Here is a 16137-nt window from a genome sequence, read left to right as displayed (position 1 = left end):
TTGCTCTGTCTTCTTCTTGCGAGTTATCTTTTCAATTTCAACTGACGAAATCAACCATACCCTGCCTGTTAACCTTAATAGAGTCCTGGTAGGCATTTAAAGATGTGAAAATAAGACAATAAATGGATGCCTACAGTGATACCTGCAAGTGCACAGGGTCAGTTGTAGCTTGTGTGCAAGAACAGGGTCATTCCACAGGGACTTGGGAGTGTGCAATGAAGTTACACTATGCTGATAATTGATGCAAAACTAAATGCAAGGTCACAAGGCTGCAGTGACAGTGAAACAGAGATGGTAAAACATCTAACCAAGGCTATGAGCCAAGGGCAGGGAAGGCAGTGCACTGATTTCAGTGCACAGCAAGATGTGAAGTGCAAAAGCTAAATAAAACAGCAAGGAAAACTCAACTGAGCAATAAGAATAACAGAATTAGAGTTGCAAGTGACTGTAAAAACAAATTGTGGGCTAAGCTACGGCTTTGAATTCACCCTTGTGACCGAGCCAAATAATGTAGTTCTAGGTTGAATCCCTAATGGAACTAAGTGACAGTTAAGGCCAACTTAAGATCCTAAGCATACAAAAAAGGAATAGCAAGATAATCAGCTTGCTCAACTGATGTGCTCCTAGTATTGACTGTCTTTTGACAGTACAATCAATCACAAGAACTAGTGAGCACTGATTTCTCCCATTGCTCAATCAATTCAGTGAACTAAGGCTTCTAACCTAACATTCCACTACCTAACAGTCCACTAAAGCTTCATCTGAGCCTCAGCTAGTGAGACTTAGCTCATGACTAACATGCTAACACAAACATACATCATACAAGATAATTGAAACATGAATTCAAATATTGAACATAAACAGAGCATTGAACTACAACCCTTGAGACACTGGCTATTCCAGTGCTCTTGGGTGACACACTGGCTAGTCCAGGCATACCCCCTTTCACACACATCACAACTCTATTTATAGTTACACCCAATTCTCAAAAATACCTAATTTACAAAATTAGGGTTTATCCAAAAAAAAAATCCCAAAACAGTGAATTTAGGGTTTCGATTTCACCTAATTTGATGGGTCAAATCTTACCCACAACGTCGACCCAATCTTCCTCTGACTTCACTGCTTCATTCCCACACCTCAATTTCTTCTTTAGCTTCACCTAATTCATCAATCTCTAACCTAGGGTTTCAGAGATAGGAAAGGTGCGAGATTGATGAAGTAGGCGGCTAGAAAGATGGGGGAAATGATGGGTTTCGCTTTTAGGGTGGAGTAGAGTGGTTTGGTGGTGTCAGGGAATGGTGGTGATGATGGATAAGGTGGTGACAGTGGAGTAGTTGCATAGGGAGTGGGAGGAAGAAGATGGGTTCGATGGAAAGAAGGAGGGGAGTGTTTGGCGATGGGTATAGGTGTAGGTTGTTACAGTGTGAAGAGGGTGTAGCCAATTCGATGTCCAGCGAAGCTGAGCCGTGGGATGCGGAAATGATAGATAAATCTAACGGCTACAAGTGAAGAGGCTGGTATCGACCGTCGGATACGTGATACAACGAAACTGACGGCTCAAGATGGAGTTAGGTGTTGTAGTGTTAGACAGGAGCTTCAGACTTTGATGTACTGGCGATGCTGCGACCATATGATGCTGAGATGATCAAATCTGACGGCTAGAAAAGGAAACGGGTATGGATATATGAAATGGATTTGGGTGAGGGTTTTGGTCCTTGGGTATGCCAAGCCCATATCTTCTTTAAGAACAATTCTTCCTCTTCAAGCCCACTTCTAGCCTTTTGGTCTTGTGCACAACATTCTTCGCGGCTTCCTTGTGTAATTCCTCCCGGCTTTTCACTACTTTTCTGCTCTTTTCGCTCCGCTATTCATCCAAACTTTATTTATTACCTAAAAATGCAAAATTAGTTAATAAAAATATTTATTCTTGAAAACAAAGAAAATACAGAATATGGGATAAAATGTAGAATTAATGCACAAAAGATGAGTTAAATGCCAAGAAAAATATATAGAAATATGCACTTTTTAGCACTCATCAAGTCCCCCCCATCAATCTGAGCTATTGAGTCTCTCTACAATACCTTCCAATTTCGAACGAAATTTTTTCAGGTGAAAACCATGTTTTCCCGCCTTTTTCAGAATTCAAAGGATGAAGACGAGTGTCGTGGACAAAATTGGGTGTTGAGGATGAATTTGGGCTACGCATAACCTTGGGTGCCCCTTAGCCAAATCTGGGGTCCGTATAGAAAATGTCCTCCGGGGGTCCAAATAGCACTTTTTGAGCAACTTTTTCCACACAAGTATATTTCTCCAAAAACACCTATACAAACATAAAAACACCATAATAAATACAAAATCAAGCACTAGCAGTAGAGACACTGAGGACAGTTCAGACACAAAAATGTGTCTATCAGTAAATATTTTTGGAAAATTCGGTTCGAAAAGTTGATTGGGGAACCCCCCCCCCCCGAAAAAGTACTAAAGGCACACTCGTTTTGGATAAGGGACACCCCAGGGCACCCCTGTTTTGGATCGGGTCACTCCATCTTCCACCTTTTGAATTATCAAATATGGCGGGAAACTTAAGCAGTCACCTGTGTAACTTTTGATTCGAGTTTTGGGACAGTTCGGAGGAGATTCAATCACGGATTTTGTTTGGTTTGGTCTTATTAAGACTGAACAGGGTTAGTAAGTCCAACAGAACCAATCAAATAGGTCAAGTTCATCGAGCTTGGCTTAACAAGGGAATAACGTATTCTGCGTGAATTCTGGCAAGAATTAAGACGAGTTTAGCTGGAGGTTTACACGGGATTGGACTCATATCAACCTGTTTAACCATAACAGGATTGGTAAGAGCTTTAAATTCGATTGAACGAGAAGATTTCACATAATCTCGACTAAACAGGGCAAGCACATATTCTCGAGCAATGAAAAATTCCGTTGAGTGTGTTTTAACCATGCGGAGCTATAACCCATTCCTGGGACAACGGAGGAAGCAACTTTTCATGATTGTGGTAGATGAATTAATTCTTTATATGACTTTTTGCATAGATTTAATTGCGTCATGATTTCTACTAATTATTTGTTATTTTGTTTGATGTCGCATGCTTGGTTTTAATTACTTTCGATGCGTCATGCTCAGAACTTACAACTAATGTTTTATGAAATCTATTTTTGGCAAAGAATTAGAGTCACAACTTCTTTTGTTTGAGATATATTGTTTAGATTTAATGATTGAACCACAAGAATATGAAAAGTAGTTAAATCCTGCGTCCTAGTATCTCTTCATCCTGTGACCTTATTTTGTATATTTTCCTTTGTTTTTAGTATTTTGTATATTCAATCCTAAATCAATCTCAACAAAGTCCGAGTGAACGACAACTCTATTTACCACTATAAAAATTCGATCACCTTTGTCACAAATTTGATTAATAGAAAGAATGTTTCCAGTCATACCTTTAACGTATACTACATCATGGATTTCAGGAACGCCATGTAGTTTGATCGTCCCATTCTTACTTATGTAGCAACAACTCCCATCTCCGAATTTTACAGGAGCTCCTTCAAAGTCGCTTGAATTCACAAACCACGAAAGATCTCCAGTCATATGTCGGCTACATCCACTATCAAGAAACCATTAAAAGGATGATGTTGATTTTAGAGAAAAAGCTTCCATACTAACAATAATATCCCGTTTGGGATTTCTTGTTAGATTTGTACACCTTTTTAGAGAAGTAAACAGTTGTTTGGATTTCTTATAAAGATTACTCGCAATCTTTTAACTTTTCTTGAAAGATGTACATGTATGTTGAAAATGATTGTGATAATCATAGAACATACATAGACCAACATCTTTAAACTCATCTGAGAAGTTCTGAACCACATCAGGTTTCACAAAGCCTAAATCTCGCTTATCCCCTGACTTCCGACAATTTTTCAAGGAAGAATTAAATGGGTTATTCAAATCCATTGAAGATACTTTAACATACTTCAAATCCTTATACTTTGCAATTTCTGCAACAATATTAGAATTGATCCGGATTTGTTCATCCAACTTCTTATAGGAAATAACTAACTCTTCAGAACGTTCTATATGATCAGAGTTGAATTCTGGTGAAGCGTTTATAGAGACTTTACTATCCATAGAGTCATATCGCTACAAACACAGACTTATGAGGTCTTAAACGTGTTTGCCTGCTCTGATACCAATTGAAAAGCGGGGTTTCAACAACCACACCCAATATTTCGCTTAGCAATATGTATGGAAAAACTCCAATATAATTCCAAGAGAATCAACTAGACACTCAGACTCAATCAATGGAAATATATCCAAGAGTTGTATCTTTGTTTTACAATATAATCAGCAAATCAAACAAATAGAAATCCGCGAGCCTGATTATTATGTGAAATAACTTGAACGGTACCAAAGACCAATGTTCAAGTGTCAATCAATTTATATCAACAACCAAAGGTTGGGTTATCTAATTGATTGAACTACGCACAACCTGTGATATTTCAATTATATAAACAAATATATTGCGGAAAATAAATAACACAGACCCCAGAAGTTTTGTTAACGAGGAAACCGCAAATGCAGAAAAACACCGGGATCTAATCCAGATTGAACACCACACTGTATTAAGCCGCTACACACACTAGCCTACTACAAGTTAACTTCGGACTGGAATGTAGTTGAGCCCTAATTAATCTCACACTAATCAAGGTAAAGTTTCGTTCCTTACGCCTCTAGAACCACACCGGATTCTGCGCACTTGATTCCCTTAGCTGATCTCACCCACAACTAAGAGTTGTTACGACCCAAAGTTGAAGACTTGATAAACAAATTTGTATCACACAGAAAAGTCTATTGAATAGATACATTTGTCTCCCACAGATATACGTATGAGTTTTGTTCCGTCTTTTGATAAATCAAGGTGAACATGAACCAATTGATAAACCGCACTTATATTCCCGAAGAACAGCCTAGTATTATCAATCACCTCACAATAATCTTAATCGATTAACGAAACAAGATATTGTGGAATCACAAACGATGAGACGAAGATGTTTGTGACTAATTTTCAATCTTTCCTATCGGAGAATATATCTCGAGCAAATCTTAAAGAAGATAATACTCAATCACAATAGAAAACAGCAAGATCAGAACATGCAACTACAGAGAAAATAGTTGGGTATGGCTTCACAATCCCAATGAAGTCTTTAAGTCGTTAACCTACTGAGTTTTAGAAAAACCTAAGGTTGAAGGAGAATCGACTCTAGTCACGACTAGTATTACACAAGTTGTGTGGGGATTAGGTTTCCTAGTTGCTAGAGTTTTCCCTTATATAGTCTTCAAATCAGGGTTTGCAATCAATGCTACCTTGGTAACAAAGCATTGAATATTCAACGTTAGATGAAAACGTGATCAGATTCAAGCTAATATCTTTCCACCGTTAGATCAAACTTAGCTTGTCATACACAAATGAAATGCACCAACATTTTGATAAGAGTAAACGTACCTAAACGGGTACACTTAGTTGGTTCAACAATCGTTAACCGAGGTTAGCCATATGAATAATTTCATATCAACCTTATTCATCTTTATGTCAACTAGTTCAAATGACTCAAATGAAACTAGTTAGAGAGTTGTTCAGTTGTTTATATTCTCATAGAAGTATATAAGACACAATTGAAGCAAAATCGATTTTGATTAACTCGATTAATATCATGAAAATTATAGCCACGGTTTGCAAAAGATTGCATTCCTTAATATATAAATGTATTAGTTCATGAACAAACCGATTTTAGAACATAACCTACTCAAGTATGCGAACGGGTACGCATACCTAAGTGGCCGGACTAAGTTTGGATTCGCCAGTTCGCGGACGAGTACACATACTACCAAACTTAGTTGAATTCCAGAACTTAAACTTACGCCAGTAAGCGTACGGGTACGCATACCATGGTTCCCGGACTTGGAATAACTTGCAACAATTAGCATACAAGTATGCATACTGTGATATATCCAATCATGGTTAATTTGTTCTAAACTCTCATTTCAATCATTGAAACATTCTTAGAAGACGACAATATATGTCTCAGACAACTATTAGCTTCAAAGCAATTTTCAAGTGATCGAATGATCAATACGAAACATTCCGAGTGTACATCAAATGAATGTCTCACACAAATCATGTAAGATGTTACAAGGAGGTTTTCACATTATCATTTTTTGACTTTCGTCAAGTATAAAAGATGAACTTGGTTAAAGTGAAAGCTTACCAACATATATTTCGAGAAATAGGTAAGCGAGATAAACTCAGCTCGAAATATCAAATGTGTATAATTGAAGTCTACATAGCAATACGACTTTTTTTCTCAAATAGGAGATAGAGTAGATAGACTTTTGAGTGATAGATGAGTTCAAGTCTCCACATACCTTTTTTTGATGAAGTTTCACAAGTTACCTTTAGTAGTTCTTCGTATTCAATCGATGAACACTGTGAAGTCTAAAGCTCAACTACACATTCTATCCCAATCAGAGACTTGGATATAAGTAGACTAGAAATCAAGACTTATAGTTTTGGCAACTAAACTTGAAAAACAAGCTTGAGATAACAACGCTTGTGAGTTCGACCGAGCAGTGCTCTAACAGTTTCTCCGCTACGTGTACGAATACATGTAATACGGCTTCAGACATGTAACAGTTTTCTCAGTTTGTAAGACTGATAACACTATCTTGTATTCCAAATATAATAGTTTTATATTTCTCTAAATAAACTCGCAACATTCCTGAATAATGCCAATGACACATATCACTGTTTCAGGCTATTTTCGTATGATAAACTTGAATCGTGATTTGGTTCCGAACAATAAATTTTTCTCCACCGAATTTGATCAAGTATAAACAAATGTTCATTAAGCTTAGTCATTATATTTCGAGAAATTCGTAAACTAAATAATTAGTTCTCGACTGGAAATTCATGTCTATGCAAGCTAGTCTAATTAGTTATGCGACAATCGTCTCAAAGATATAATGGTGAATATAACTTGAGAAATAGGTGGTTCAGTCTTCACTTACCTTTTGTCGATGAAGTTCTCCGAAAACTTCGGTTGATCTTCTCCTTCAAAGATAGAATGATGAATATAACGTAGATGATGACTGGCTCGTTTCTCAACTCCACTATCCTAGACCGAGACTTAACTAATTGTAGACTAGAAATCAAGATATAGTTTTGACACTTGTGAGTTCGACCGAGCAATTCTCTAATAACTCCTCCTTGTAAAGTAAATATTAATAGTTTGTATATTTTTTTCAATTATATTATGTGTTTGATATAATTTTCTCATTATATTTTTTTGTGGGTGACTAACTTATCTGACTAAGTCCATTTTCCTTTCTTCTATGTTTTCTTTACTGAGAAAGAAAAGTAGCCGAAAAGTTGGTTTATAACTTTCATTCGTCTAATGAAATTGTAATCACCAAAAATTGATGTTATTTTCGGGTTTGATTGAATTTATGTAAGTGAATCCTATGCATGGTTAAACAACCTACTGGAAATTGAGTTCGGTATCTTTGCTTTCTAGACATCGATCATGTGAGGCAATTTATTCAACATGATGATCATCAAAAAGTAAGTTGTATTATTACGGTTATTTTGTGGATGCCCACATTTGATTAGACTAAATCAACATAATCATCACCTAGGGATTTGGATTTCCTTCTTAACCACTAAGGTCTAATCACAAATACGGTTTTAATTCACATATGGTAATGTGTCCGTATCTTGGCACTTTTTTGAAGAAACTACATTAACTACTTTGGAAAATCATCTCCGAGAAGTTAGAAATCCATGACACAAGTCATTAATATGTCTAAAGAAGCATGAAGACTCGAGAACACTATTACTAGAAGACAATACTACTTGCATAACACAAAATAAGACTTCATCACCTAGCAGATTTCTACACAAAATCATGGCAATCTCCTGCATTAAAGAAACTCTTTCATCGAAATTGAAAGTCTCGACTCAAAGATTTGTATGCCGAGATTTAACTCATCAGGAATAGTGCTACCATCAAAGGTGCATCGTGTACGTACTTGATTTATCACATTGTACTCTTTTTCCTCCATCGAGGTTTTTCCACTAGGTTTTCCTTTGCGAGGTTTTGACGAGGCAATATAGGCGTGTCCAACACTATCATTTTCATGTTTTTCCCTTTTAAGTTCTCCTCGTATATTGGTAACACTTTAGTTGGTGGTCATCATGACAAGTGTTATAAACCTTAGTTTATTTATTAAGATGCCTCTGTGTCTAATATTAGGTTTTCCATTTCTTGGACACCAAGTCTTCTATCCCTGTAAATTGATACATAAATCCTTATAATTCTCCACAAATTAATAAGATTTCTCCCTTCTTGTTCTCTATACTTCTGTCTCCATCTTTATTTCATAACAAAAACATTAATATCTCTCCTATTTTCCTTAAAAATTGTGCGGATACTAAAAAAGTCTTGCTATATTAGGGACAAAATAAATTTTAACGATCTGTTTACATCACTATAACAATCAGTTCTCTGACTTCAAGATACTCTACCCTTGAATTATATACTTGCATTGAGCCTAGATAATATACAATCTCCAATTCATGAATTCCATGTAATAGTCACCTAAGGAAGAAGATTTAAGTCAAAGAGAACACACCCATATCCGAGCAGTCTATATATTTCAATGAAGTAAAATGTAATTGAACGTTTGAGAACTAAAACTGTATTGAGGGCATAGGTTGGAGTTGGTACGTTGGATGCGGATCATGATCGAGGATGTTAAGGGTTGACCGGCCTATATTATTTCAGCAGCTTAGAATGCCCACCACGATGCATTTGCCATTTTGACAGTGCGCGTCCGCCGGAATGGACCTGGGCAGACATGGTCTTGAGGCCCGTCTGGTCTGGCACGTCAGGGTAGAATGCTAAGGGCATCTACCTAGATCGCTTTTACACGACCAGATCGCGAGTCAATACGGATCTGGTTATATCTATCTTCTTCCCTTTCTTTCCCCGCTCTCTCGCTATCTATTATCCAGTTCCTCTCACAGTCTGGTTCAGTCTTCCGCACACTCTCTTCTTCCTCAAATGACCGAACAATCTTTAATTATCTTATTAATTTACACTTTCTTAACCCTGGAAAGCTTAAAAACCCCAGCTCTAATGGCTTCTTCTGGATTTTGAAGTTTCTATAGTGTTGGTGATGGAGGTCTGCGAAGCTCGAGCTAGACCTTTCCTGCTGGGCTCAAGTAGGGGATTTCGTTCTTCTTTACTCGCCTCTGAAAGGGCCCTGTTACCGTAAGTAGTAGAATTTGTTCAAGAATTCTTGTTAGCTGAATTTTGAATTCCATTAGAAATTTTTGTTTTGGGTATTTCTTTCGCTGAAGCGAGTTCTACTTGACATTTTTTTTGGGTTGGCATAGGTATATATTTCAACCGGTACCATTACGGAGTGCATTTAAGATCAATGTTCAACTTGGTGTTCATAATTTTCTTCTGAAATCATCTCCTACAGTATCTGCAAGGAAAGGTAACAAAATTTTGACATTGAATTACTGAATTTCTTAAAATACTGTGTGACATTCGGAACCGCATAAGAGATGGTTGCTCAGTATGTTTAGAAGAGTTGGCAATGTTGTTTCCTAGAGCTTTTTCTTATCCATTGTTTGCAAAAACTTTTAATTCAATACAGTGAAATGAAACCTGTGGTACATGCTAGTTAACATCATTACTGGAAATTGGTGATAGTTACAGAAACACTTGAGTCAATACTTGTCTCCTCAAGGCTTTCAATACCTGCTAGAAGCTCTTGAAGAATTTGGCTTTCAATACTTACTGTACATTCAGCGTTCTCTTAAGATTGCGGTCACTTTAGATTAGGCTGACAGATTTAGAAGAGTGATTTTCTTGTGCGCTACAGATACATCCTCACAAGAGTTTTGCGAGGTGCTTTGGACTGTAGAAGCCGATTTAGCAGATGGCCAGATTTTGTACGTCACCGGGGATTCTATTACTTTAGGCTGCTGGGAACCTGTGATGGCTATTCGCATGGTACCGTCTTCTGAGGGCCCCAACTTGTGGAAGACAGAAGTAAAGGTAATGGGCTTCGACTGTAATCATTAAGTGTCAGTGTAATATGTGTACTGGCTGAGTTGGTTACGAAATACAAAAAAGTTAACATATGGTACATGAAACTATGAGCTCTCAACTGATAGGCGTAAAGATCTTAGCGATTGAATCTGGGCATTTCCCACAAACACTGGGCATTACAGTGTCCCTGGGACACACAAAAAATATGAAACATTGTGTCCCTTCGTACATGGAAACAGTTGGAATGCGCTAGTCAGCTCATAAGTCTAATCTAGTTACACATGTTATGCTTGCAGAATACTCTTCATGTGAAATCAGAATAGTCATATTTACATGTTCTTTAAATGGTCACTCATTGCCAGGTACCATGTGGGGCTAATTTCAAATATAATTATTTCATAAGAGGAGATAGATGGCCTTCCTCTGATCTAACTTGGAGACCAGGACCTGAATTTTCTGTTTCCATACCTCTACCAAGCACGCAAAACAGGAAAGTTGTGGTGCGAGACTTGTGGATGGAAGTTCAAATTGAAAAGGTTCAAGTTCATTCTTGGGGATCATGGATAGAAGAGACGAATCTTACTGCAGATCAAGTTATACCCAGTCCAAATGAAGGTAACAGTTCTGAAAAGGTAGCCTGATTATTATTAAACTTGGTCTTCTCTGTGGTTACTTAAATGATTGCAGTGTTTTGACAGGTAAGCATCGGAATTTAAGGAGTCAGAAAATAGTTAGAGACTCATCATTATCACCCATTGAATTTGTTGAGGACGAGCCTTACTCCACCGGGAGGAATGATTTAACTATTCTCAGTAATAACAATATAGCTTCTGGAGGATCTTTGTTTGAAAGAGATCAGCCTGTTGAGGAACCCTGGCTACTCCAATCTGCACTTAGCTTTAAAGATGAGATAGACTCTTCTTCTAAAATACAGTCCCCTGAAGAAGTTTTAAAACAACAGGAGCTTCCTAATAAGAGTTACCAGGGTGCAGAAATTCCAGAGGATACGAGTAAATTAACTAATTTTGAGGATTCTGTTTCCACTGTTATACTGATTAACTCTTCCATATGTACCATGCAAAGAATAGCTGTCATGGAAGAAGGAAAGTTGGTTGAGTTATTGCTGGAACCTGTTAAGAATAATGTCCATTGTGATAGTGTGTATCTTGGCGTAGTCACAAGACTTGTTCCCCATATGGGTGGCGCATTTGTAAATATTGGAATTTCTAGACCATCTCTTATGGATATTAAACAGAATAGGGAACCGTTCATATTTCCTCCATTTCGCCGTAAAGGTAAGGAAAAAGAAGTTAATGGTGCTGCAATCCACAAGCATAAGCAGCATCCAGATATCTTCAGTAGTAGCTCACATGGTGTTGAAGTCATTGATGATATAGAAGGTATTGAGTTTAAGGATGATCCAGATCAATTTAGTCATGAAGATTTTGAGGAACATGAAACTGAAGATGACTTTGATGCCAATGTCAATGGTAGTATAGTTGACTATGATGATGGTGACGCTGATGGTGATGCTGATTTTGAGGACGACTTTGATGGAAATGGTCCCGGTCCAGAAGGCGAAAGTGAAAATACTAATGGAGTTCTTCCTGTACTCAGAGGCTCCCATGCTTCTCAGCATTCAGAGCATACGCTCCATGATATAAAAGATTCTGGAGGTGCACACCATACTGTGGACAAATGGAACCGTGTTCGTAAAGGAACTAAAGTGATTGTGCAAGTTGTAAAAGAAGGATTAGGAACAAAGGGTCCAGCTCTTACTGCTTATCCAAATTTAAGGAGCAGATTCTGGGTAAGGGATATTATGTCTTGTAGTGGTTTCTCGTATTCGGTTACAAATGTAGTCATGGTGTCCTTATTTGAGTTCCTCTGTCTCTTCATTACTATTAATTTTCTTGCAGATACTGATTACTCGGTGTGAAAGAATCGGTGTCTCAAAGAAAGTTTCAGGAGTTGAGCGTACACGATTAAGAGTCATTGCAAAGACTTTACAACCTCCAGGTTTTGGTCTTACAGTAAGAACCGTTGCTGCTGGTCATTCGTTGGAGGAATTGCAGAAGGACTTGGAAGGCCTGCTATCAACCTGGAAAGATATAATGGAGCATGCAAAATCTGCAGCTCTTGCTGCAGATGAAGGCGTTGAAGGGGCAGTTCCTGTAATTTTGCATAGAGCAATGGGCCAAACTCTTTCTGTTGCACAGGACTATTTTAATGAGAAGGTGAACACATCCAAATTTATATCCTGTAACACATCTTTGCTACTTTGCATTGTTTCGCCTTCCCTTTTGGCTTTGTTTCCTATGCTTATCCTGCAATCTATGTTCAGGTTGACAACATGGTGGTTGATTCTCCTAGGACATATCATGAGGTATCCCCGTGATGTTATATATATGTCTGACTTTTGTTCTTATTAACCTTTTAAGGTAACTATTTCTGAAGTCATAAATTTTATCATCTCATCTCGATATCTTTGACGTTAGTTTGGTACATCATCTGTCAGGTTACCAGCTACCTTCAGGATATTGCACCCGATCTTTGTGATAGAGTGGAGTTATACAACAAAAGAATTCCGATCTTTGATGAATATGGCATTGAAGAAGAGATTGATAACATGCTTAGTAAAAGGTGAGCAGATAAAAGTTGCTGAAAAGGAAGTAAGGAATAAAAACGAATTGGTCGTAATCCTAATGACTTTTGGACTTTGGTTATCTACCTTGATTAATATCATAAACATGTTCAGGATAATCTCAGTTATTCCGAAAATGTTAGTGATTACGCGACTCAAACCTTGATATCTGGTAGAAACGGAAAGACAAAAAGATTAAAACTGTACATATTTTTCATAGATTGCAGGAACATTAACTCTTGACTGAAAATACTGTATATAAAATTCTTAAGTGTTGTTCAATGACTTATGTTGCTCCCTATGCTGGTTGTTTCTTGTGTTGCAGAGTCCCACTCGTTACTGGCGGCTCTTTAGTAATTGAACAAACAGAGGCTTTAGTCTCCATCGATGTGAATGGAGGACACGGAATGCTTGGTCAAGAGAGTTCACAAGAAAGAGCTATTCTTGATGTCAACCTTGCAGCCGCAAAGCAAGTACGTAGAAGTGAAACCCTCTTCACCATAGCAGTTTGAGCTAATATGTCAATGTGAACTTGTGCTATATTATCAGATATCTGCAGAGAAAGTAATGGCCATTGTGGATATTTTCATGTAAACCTCATGTAGCATATTGGAAATTCCCAATAATGAAATTCACTGACAAAACAACTGCTGTTCAGATAGCAAGGGAGCTGCGCCTCAGGGATATAGGTGGCATTATCGTGGTGGATTTCATTGATATGGTTGATGACTGTAAGTAATGCACACATCTGCTGAATTTTACCTGATGATGGACTGAATCACTAATTCGTCAGTATCACTAATTGGTGTGTATCTGGTTACTGGCAGCCCAGGTGCTCCTTTTTTTTAAAACCCAGTTTACCTATGGTTTCAAATGACTAACTCATACTTTCTAAAGTCTTTTCCTCTCATCCACTGCTGTAATTTCTGTACCCATTCCAGTTTTCTTTTGGTAGTATTTTGAGAAAAAAGGTGTATCAAGAATATTAATCTACAGCGTGTATCGTCTTGTCAATGTTTGTGTTAGTTGTCGATTGTTAATTTGTTTTTATTTGGCTTATATGTTTCCAGCAAATAAGAGGATGGTCTATGAAGAAATAAAAAAAGCCGTTGAGAGAGACCGGTCAATTGTGAAAGTCTCAGAGTTGTCTAGGCATGGACTGATGGAAATAACGAGAAAGAGGGTATGCTGTTTCTTGGTCATATTTCATCATTAAAGCCTAAGTCAGAATCTTTCTTGTGAATGTACCTGTACATTACTCATTCTTACTTTCCTACGTGTTTGTAATCGTGTTAGCTGGGGTATGTGGTAGAAGCAGCCGGTGTTATTTTTTGTCCACCCTTGCAGTTCCTCTATTTTTATATGTTTTTAAATGCTGGACAGGTTCGCCCTAGTGTAACGTTTATGATTAGTGAGCCATGCATTTGCTGCCATGGTACTGGGCGGGTTGAGGCACTGGAGACTTCCTTTTCAAAGATTGAACATGAAATTTGTCGGCTACTCGTAAGTACTCTGTTCTTAATCTTAAAATCTTTGAATGCATCAGGATTTTCTCTCTCATTATAGTCACTTGGTGAAGGCTAGTCTGGTATTTTTCTTCTTTTCCTCTACTCTTCTAAAACTTTCCAAAAAAAGAAAAGAAAAGACATTTAGCTTTAGCTTCTGCTACGTTTCTCTCTTGAATCATAATAACTGGATATATTATTTGTCATAGGCATCATCAAATGTGAAGGCAAGCCTAGAAAACCCGAAGTCTTGGCCAAGATTTGTTCTGATGGTGGATCGTTACATGTGTAACTACTTAACATCAGGAAAAAGAACAAGACTTGCATTGTTGAGTAGTTCTCTGAAAGTATGGCTCCTTTTAAAGGTAAGTTACAATTAGAATCAATTGCGCCTAAAATTCTATAGACATCACAAAACCATGAAAACTATAATACTAATGGTTGGAATTCCAACATCAGGTTGCCAGAGGGTTTACTAGAGGTTCGTTTGAGGTGAAACCATTTGTAGAGGAGAAGGAGAACAGTAACCAGAACCGAGCTGCTGCCATTTCCAGATTACGACCAACGGAAGCTGGCACCAAAGTTACTTTATTTCCGGTCAAAAAGTGGAAATCTAGTCGTAAATGAAGCTGCACAATCAACTAATTGCTTCATTTGTTTGTTGTACAGGTCTGGCTCGCTACACTTACTACTTTCTGTTCAATGGTAGTATTTTAGTCAATTCTTGATAGTTAGTTCCGGAGTCACTGTGTTTGTATTCTCAATAGCCAGAGTTGTTATTCTTATAATGGCAAATAAATGCAATTTTGTTCTTGAAAGCGATTTTCGTTTTTTATGTCCAGAACTAGACAAGTTTATTAGAGACCACATTTGAGGGAGAGAGCACGTAACAAACAGTTAATTAGGTTTTGGCTGAACTGCCTTTCTTTGTTCTCAGTTGTTGTAAAGTAAAAGATGAGTTGAAGAGGCCACTCTTTTTGCCAAGTTCGGTAATGTTTATTGCTGTGGCCAGTTAATTTTATATCGCCCTTGATGGCACAATTAACGGGGAAGGTACCGGGCATAGTTTTTACAGGGTAGCCTGATATCTGCAACTTACCAAACTTCTTCCTGGACTTTCACGAGGTAACAGCTCTTTAGTTTAATGAATTTTAAAATTTGTCATGGCGCCGACAACTAAGTGTGCAAAATTCACACATCTCCATTACAAAGTTGATTTTAAAGGTAACCCGTTACAGGGGCGGCATGGTTTATTAGAGGGTCGGCATTCTAATAGGACAAAAAAGGTCATTACATGATCGTTTAAGGTGTCCCTTATAAAAAAAATACTGGAAATGACATATTAACCCTCATAATTGATAACCTAGTTTAGTGATGATAATCAAGTTTAGTGTTAATGATTAATTTCACTTATATTAACTCAAAATCAAAACCAAAATCAGATTTTTAGAGCTAAAAAAAAAGTTTAGAGGAGAAGGTCAATCTCAATCAATTGAAGAAATTAACCAACAAAATGAACAACCAGGACCTGAAAATGACCGTGTATACTTCTAAATTAGTCCCAACTAGCTTTTTGTTGCTCAAAGTTATCTAAAGTACGTAAAAAATTCAATTTTTTTTACATTTTCAGAGCTAATTACGGTTGGAATTGTGCTCATAACCAACCGTAAATCGAAGTTACGGTTCGTAAAAGATGGACTACCAAGTAACTGGTTAAATTTGAAGAAAACCCAATCGTAAAACCAGTTACGGTTGGTAATGCTTGATACCAACCGTAACTGAGTTACGGTTCGTAAACTAAAATGGTTACCAACCGCAACTGAAGAAAATTCTCAGATATAAGAACAT

At 37.5% G+C, this 16137-nt stretch overlaps 1 protein-coding gene across 1 annotated transcript; it reads left to right on the top strand.

Annotated features, from left to right (window-relative positions):
• The first annotated feature begins 9051 nt into the window (after positions 1-9051).
• Positions 9052-15260, top strand: LOC113288216 (ribonuclease E/G-like protein, chloroplastic). Its single transcript, XM_026537182.1, has 14 exons — positions 9052-9348; positions 9474-9580; positions 9971-10146; positions 10503-10755; positions 10839-11950; positions 12060-12377; positions 12485-12526; positions 12659-12783; positions 13110-13257; positions 13443-13515; positions 13855-13967; positions 14168-14287; positions 14499-14654; positions 14749-15260. Exons 1-14 carry the CDS (start codon positions 9254-9256, stop codon positions 14914-14916), a joined length of 3006 nt encoding a protein of 1001 aa, XP_026392967.1. The 5' UTR covers positions 9052-9253; the 3' UTR covers positions 14917-15260.
• Positions 15261-16137: the final 877 nt, after the last annotated feature.

Source organism: Papaver somniferum, chromosome 6 (genome assembly GCF_003573695.1).
Source record: "Papaver somniferum cultivar HN1 chromosome 6, ASM357369v1, whole genome shotgun sequence".
In the NCBI taxonomy this organism is placed as follows: domain Eukaryota; kingdom Viridiplantae; phylum Streptophyta; class Magnoliopsida; order Ranunculales; family Papaveraceae; genus Papaver; species Papaver somniferum.
This window is presented reverse-complemented; position numbering and strand designations above follow the sequence as displayed.

Bases quoted from the DNA above. Each gene is read 5' to 3' on its own strand.
- LOC113288216 (XM_026537182.1), top strand. From the start codon at position 9,254: ATGGAGGTCTGCGAAGCTCGAGCTAGACCTTTCCTGCTGGGCTCAAGT. The intron at 10,147-10,502 runs GTAATGGGCTTC...ACTCATTGCCAG, and splicing joins TGTGGAAGACAGAAGTAAAG to GTACCATGTGGGGCTAATTT. The intron at 12,527-12,658 runs GTATCCCCGTGA...ATCATCTGTCAG, and splicing joins CTCCTAGGACATATCATGAG to GTTACCAGCTACCTTCAGGA.